This window comes from Montipora foliosa, chromosome 8 (assembly GCF_036669935.1).
Source record: "Montipora foliosa isolate CH-2021 chromosome 8, ASM3666993v2, whole genome shotgun sequence".
NCBI lineage: Eukaryota > Metazoa > Cnidaria > Anthozoa > Scleractinia > Acroporidae > Montipora > Montipora foliosa.
The window spans coordinates 14,704,050-14,710,049 of NC_090876.1; the positions used below are offsets into that span (position 1 = coordinate 14,704,050).

Sequence of the window (6,000 nt, forward strand, 5' to 3'; positions counted from 1 at the left end):
GCTTAAGTATACTACATTCTTTAATGTCTGAAGTCATTATGCAAGTAATAAATGATGTGTGCAAGGAATACTAAACAATTTTTCATGTCCTCAACTGGTTGTACATTAGATTATTGTTCACATGACAGTGTAACACACTTACAAACACTACATTTTGTAACAACCAGTTCAAGTGGCTTTATCATTGAACTTGAATTGCTTGCCATAAAAAATAGTGTTTGCAAGTGCATTCAGTGGCAGATTCAGACCTTGAGCTAAAGGGGGGTGGGGGTGGTTTTGTGTTTGTTTTGCCTGCCCAGCCAGCTTTTCTTCCATCTGCGTTCTTTTCTATTTTTACCCAAAATAGGGGGTGGGGCAGGCTTCCTGGACCCCTCACTGGTATTGCATTCCATTGATCACTGAACAATAGTTCTGTAAAACAGACATATAATTGTTTAATGTTCCTCTAACACACATTTGGAGGCGCCATGCACCTCTCCTAAGGTTTAACAGGATTGGCCAAGAAAACAATAAAATAAACAACAGAAACAATGGCCTATTCCTGAAAATAATAGAGGTGGATGAGTCCGGGAGCAAATAAAATTAGAGGTTCTGAAGAGGTGGGTGACTACTGCACATTTGTACACTGTGTGGGTGAGGAATTTGCAATTTGCAACTTGTTGTTGCATGTTGCTGGTCGATAATAATCACTGCTGTGACCAAAGAAACAATCTAATTTGGAAACAGTAATGGTAGGAAAACCTTTCTAACTACTACCCCAGACCCCATCCAGTTATCTGTAAAAAGCTTTGAAGAATATAAAAGGTTTCAAATAAGTAGTATAAAGTTCACCAACACAAGTAGACAAAAACAGTGCAAATTCTTTCAACATGCCTTTATTATGCCAACACTGATTGAAGACAAGGTTGGGAATGCTTGATTAATACAAACATTTTCAATGTGATACATTATATATGATACATTATATAGTTTTTACTGCCTAGATCAAAGAATACTACTTTGAAATATGTAATTTTTATTTATCTTCTCTAAGTAATTAATACTCTGTTGAAATGTTTTCACCTATAAACCTTACTTTTGAGGTTGCCTTGGCTTGTGGAATACACTAAAAGATATACAGCAGCTTTCATAAATGTTGTATTGACCGCTTTCAGTGCTAAGATGCTTCATCAAGATGGCAATTTATCTACAGTAAACAACTGTTCTCTTGTGCACTACTTAAACAAGAATTGAAATAAGGCCCCCAGTTATAGAAAAACTAACACAGTAAGGAATGTAAGTGTTTAGACACAATAAAACAGGAACCATTTTCCCTGGCCAGGTACTGAGAAAAAAGCATCATAGTTCAGTGTTTTAGCCAGAAAATTATACTTGAGGGCCAAAGTGGCCCCTTAAGGTTTGTTTCAGGGGCAAATTTCTTAGGAAAGGGGCCAATAGATAATAGTTGGACCGAAAAAATTAGTCGCCAGAGGTCTGGCATGAAGGACCTGGGTCAAGAACAATACAAAGGCATACAAGACAAAGTCAATGACCAAGGGTTTGTAATGCATTATAGGGAGACACAGCAAAGCAAAAGGATGGATTGACTTCTTTTCTTATGTTAAGTGTTTTAAAGAAACAAAGATCTTTCAATATGGCTTACTAGGTGTCCTCAACGAAGCAAAAGGAAGTCGCGATTATGGCAACTAAACTAGAATTTTTAGTCGCCAAGAAACAAATGTTAGTCGCATTGTACATTGTTAGTTCATTGGCGACCATACCGGTCACAATTTTGAGCCTTGGGATGGTTATTAGAATACTATCCCTGGGTTAAGCCTGCATGCAGCCTTGTAAAAGTAAAGGGCTAAATTGGCCCTTTCTCCATTTCTCTGGGGGCCTTCTCTAAATGCAATGCAGGATTCCCACAATGGTGCAGTCTGGCGGAAACACTGAGTTCAATACAGTAAACGTATTTTACATTTGAATCTCAAACATAGCACTGGCAGTAAGTTCAAGATACTAATAACATTTCTGCAAGAAGTCATGTGCATTGTATCAAATAATATGTATTTAATACCTATAGGCTGGCTCTAAAATTACTTTAACACCATCCAGACAGCAAATACAATCTTTTGACAACATAAATACCATATGCTAAAATCTAAGAATATTCACAAGAATATTTTCAACGTAAACTCGGCAGAAACTAAAAATATTCAATTCAGCCTCGGCCACCAAAACAATATAATTATTAGAAAAAATAGTGCATTTGAAAAGATTTGAAATAAGCCTAAACCTAATACCAGAGGTGCCAACCTATGGAGATCTAAAATCTGGAGATTTTTTCCATCCGGTCTCCCCACCCCTCCCCCTCGATCAACCTACCCACTCCCCCTCCCCTCCTCTCCCCCCCCCCCCATAAACGCACCTTCCCATCCCCCAGCAGCTCCTTCAGAATACAGGAATATTCTGCCGCCATTGTGAATTTGCGGGAAAACAGGGTACTTATGTCAAGAATTTTTATTGGTTAATCGGAGATCCAATCAAACAATCGGTTATATGGCTATGATAGCTAAAGGAAGTCATTTTTTTAGAAACAATGAAATGAGTTTGAAAAAATCGATTTTTTTTAAACTTGGGGATGCAATTTGAGTCTAGAATGGAGAAACGTCTGTGCAAGGTTCAGAGTCGTTTTTATCCGGGAGATTTAATGACCCGTACGGGAGACCGGGAGATTCGTTCCGTATCCGGGAGACTCCCGGATAATCCGGGAGAGTTGGCACGTATGTAATACAGGCAGAAGGCCTACATTTAAGGAATACGTGTCCAAGAAAATAGAGGCGATTTTCCGTATATTAGAGCAGTGCTCTGTAACGAGCAAAAGCTCCTTTTTCGATTTGAAATTCGAACATAAAGCACGCTTCAAACTCTTCTTTGTTTCCGTACGCGGAAAAACTAATTGCACATGAATACAGAAAAACAAAAAGCGCACAGAAGACCACATGTAATGAGCTGCAGCTCGCTAGCTGTCTAAGTTACATGCTCGTTATGTATATTTTCCCGCGCTTATTTCTACTTCTATGGTATAGGTTACATCTTTTAAATTAAAATATAACGGAAAAGATTCACCTTTTGAATCGTTAATGACAGTCTGATTCAACATCGCTTGAACTGAACTGCAATTCAACCTCCTAAAGCCCTTTCTTTTTCGTGTAAACACTCGCTACGAATCTCGCTACGTCCGCCATATTTCTTTAGAATGTATATAAACCAATCAGCGTGTTCGTATGAATGGGCTAATCAACAACAATCACAACATCACGAATTCATGACTTTTTCCACTGGATGATTTTCGATTTATTTTTTTATTGCGTGACAGTGAAAACGATCTATTGTTCTGACACAAAGATCGTTTGTTCTGGAACAATAGGGCAACCACGACATGTCACAATTATTCAAGATGGCGACGCAAGGGAAATTTGAAAGCCAAAACAAGCGTTTCTAAAATGCATTTTTTCCGAATACAAACGCTTTAATTGAAAAAAGTTTGAACACTTTTACTTGTAAACATTATGTTATGTTATTTTCTTGTTTTAGTGGAGGTTCCCTTTAAGAAAAGTTCTCTAGTTTTCTTCCCGATTACTGTTGTTCCAAAATGCGAGACACGGCATTAGCATTTAAGTTTGGACAAGACATCGAGACAAGCCAGTTTCTTTTCCAACGTTGCGATCTTCGATTCGATATCTCTTTCCTCCTGAGTAAGACTCTCCATTTGTTCTCTGTATTTTTTTCGAGCTTTAGTGTAGTTGTGCAAATCAATTTTTTTTATAGTGTCCTCTTCTTCAATCTCAGGGGTGCTGCTGCTTGCATTAGCATGCAAGTCAAAGTTTGGACAAGATATCCTCGTATTTAGCCAGGTCCCCTTCCAACTCTTTGATATTCGAGCTGCAACTCTCGAGACTCCTCGTCAATTCTTCATGTTTGCCTTTTTCTTGGTCGAGCCTTAATGTAGTTCTGCGAATCAATTTTCTCACGGACTCCTTTGCTTGTTCCTTTGCTTCTTCAATCTCTGGGGTGGTGCTGCTATTCATGGACTCGACTGGGTTTGCTTGATTACTGTTCACAGACTGTGAATCCTGGATATGTAACATATCATCTGGCTCAGAGGCTGGAAATAACATTGGAGGACACTCTGCTAAATTCTTCTTTCTTTCACCAGATGGTGTAGAGGCAACTGGCATAAACATTGCACTACATCCCTGGTTTTCTTCAAGGGGCAACTCCTTGCGGCATGGATCGTCTGTTGGCGAAGTCGTGTCGGAACCTTTTTCGTCTTCGTCACAAGCACCAGAAGCACCGCCACTTAAGGGACGATATTCAGTCTCTTGGCTATCAGTTTGAAAAACCTCAGGATCTTGTTTGAAATCTTCCAGAACGTCATCGACAGTTTTCCCCTCGTCGTTTTCCATTGCAGTTACATTTTTTATTATGCCAGATAATTTTTCCTTTGTAAGTTTAATGACTTCGTTTGCCTCCTGCCTTGCTTTGTATTTGGCAACGAGGTGAAGGAATGTGTCACCACGGCAATTCTTTTGTTCCAGAAAGCGTTTGAGTCTCTTCTCTGTATAGCGATTCTCCTGCTTGAGGTCGCTTAACTTTGTCAATATTCGTTTAAGGTAAGAGACGAAGGGAGCAGTGGATTCTTCGTCGCCTTCGGCGCATAGGTGCAGTAAGGTGATCTTGTTTGCTTCCCCTTCTTCAACAAGTAACATTCTTGAATCCCGTTTTAGAAACTCGTCCAATATTTTCGCAAAACAATTGCGGATCTCGTACGTCTGCCGAGTTGTTACCCCTATGTGAAGATGCCGTACCGCAGAAAACAGCGCTGTAAGGTTGGATCCAACAGGTCCATTTGCTGTATCTTCTGCATTAGGGAAGAGGACGATGAAGTCTTGTTCCAAAAGCCACTTGACAATCCGCCATTTTCCAAGCATCGCTGCCCAACTGAGCATGGAAAAGTACTCAGAGTCGAAGACAGGGTCAACCAGTGGCTGGTTGAAATCAAATGATTCCTTAGCTTCGTCTACAGACGCCTGCCACTTACTTAAGTTTAACTGGTTTGATTCCTGCATATTAACAAGAGACATAATCCATCTATCATGATTACCACTATTTGAACAACCTTCAGGGCCACAGAAGGGCGTACATAGCTTTGTCTCATGGCGCTTCCTCTTGTCGCCTTGGGGTGGACTTTGCTCGAAGACTGAAGTATAGTCCTGTGAGCGTTTCATTTTTCCTTTCAGTAGCTGTCTACTGAGTGTTCTGCAGTTTTCAGTGCGTCAAGCCTGTTTGACAAAAAGAAATATTCATAATTAAATGAAGTACGTTCGTCCGGGTGAGTGTGGATTGTCTCGAGAAAGAGTGTTTAGGATTACATTGATTGACTCTTAAACAACCTGAGCGGTAGTCATCTTCAGAGCCAAGCGGATTGCGGTTACCGTTAGGGATAAACTGTCAACTATATATAGTGAGTTGACTCCCTAACAACCACCTTTGTAAAAATTTTAAGCCGCGTGGACGGAGATTATCGTCGCACTTTTGCTGTTGTTGTTCTTGTTTTTTCATTCCTCAAAATAACTGTCAGAGTGTGTGCTGCCTGTCACGCTGTCCAATTGCATGGCCTCCTTTCTTAGTAAAGCTGCAATAATTAAAGTATTGTAAAAGTACCATATTTTAAACACTGTTCCATTTGTCTGCTTTTGTATCGCACACTGGTCAAGATTCTAACATTCCTTGCTTTGACAAACTTCGACGCTGTCACGCTACAATCTTGTAGCCGTTGCGTCATTATTCCGAGAATTTAGACGATACTTCCGGTTTTCTCGGAAATTTCAGTAATTTTGTAATCAGTGGTAGATGACTATGCCCGTTAACTGTATCTTTATCAGTTTCCATTAGGGCCATCGCTTTTTTTTTCTCCGTTTAGCGTCGTCCGAACGACCCAATTTTTGGCATTTTCCA

General features: G+C 39.9%; 1 protein-coding gene across 1 annotated transcript in view; it reads right to left on the reverse strand.

The window, feature by feature from the left end:
* Nucleotides 1-2,408: 2,408 nt before the first annotated feature.
* Nucleotides 2,409-6,000, reverse strand: part of LOC137967307 (uncharacterized) — a 4,394-nt gene continuing 802 nt past the window's right edge. The window contains exon 2 of the mRNA XM_068813827.1: nt 2,409-5,324. Coding sequence (XP_068669928.1) covers nt 3,861-5,270 — 1,410 coding nt within the window. The 5' untranslated portion in view covers nt 5,271-5,324 and the 3' untranslated portion in view covers nt 2,409-3,860. The remainder of the gene's footprint in view (nt 5,325-6,000) is intronic.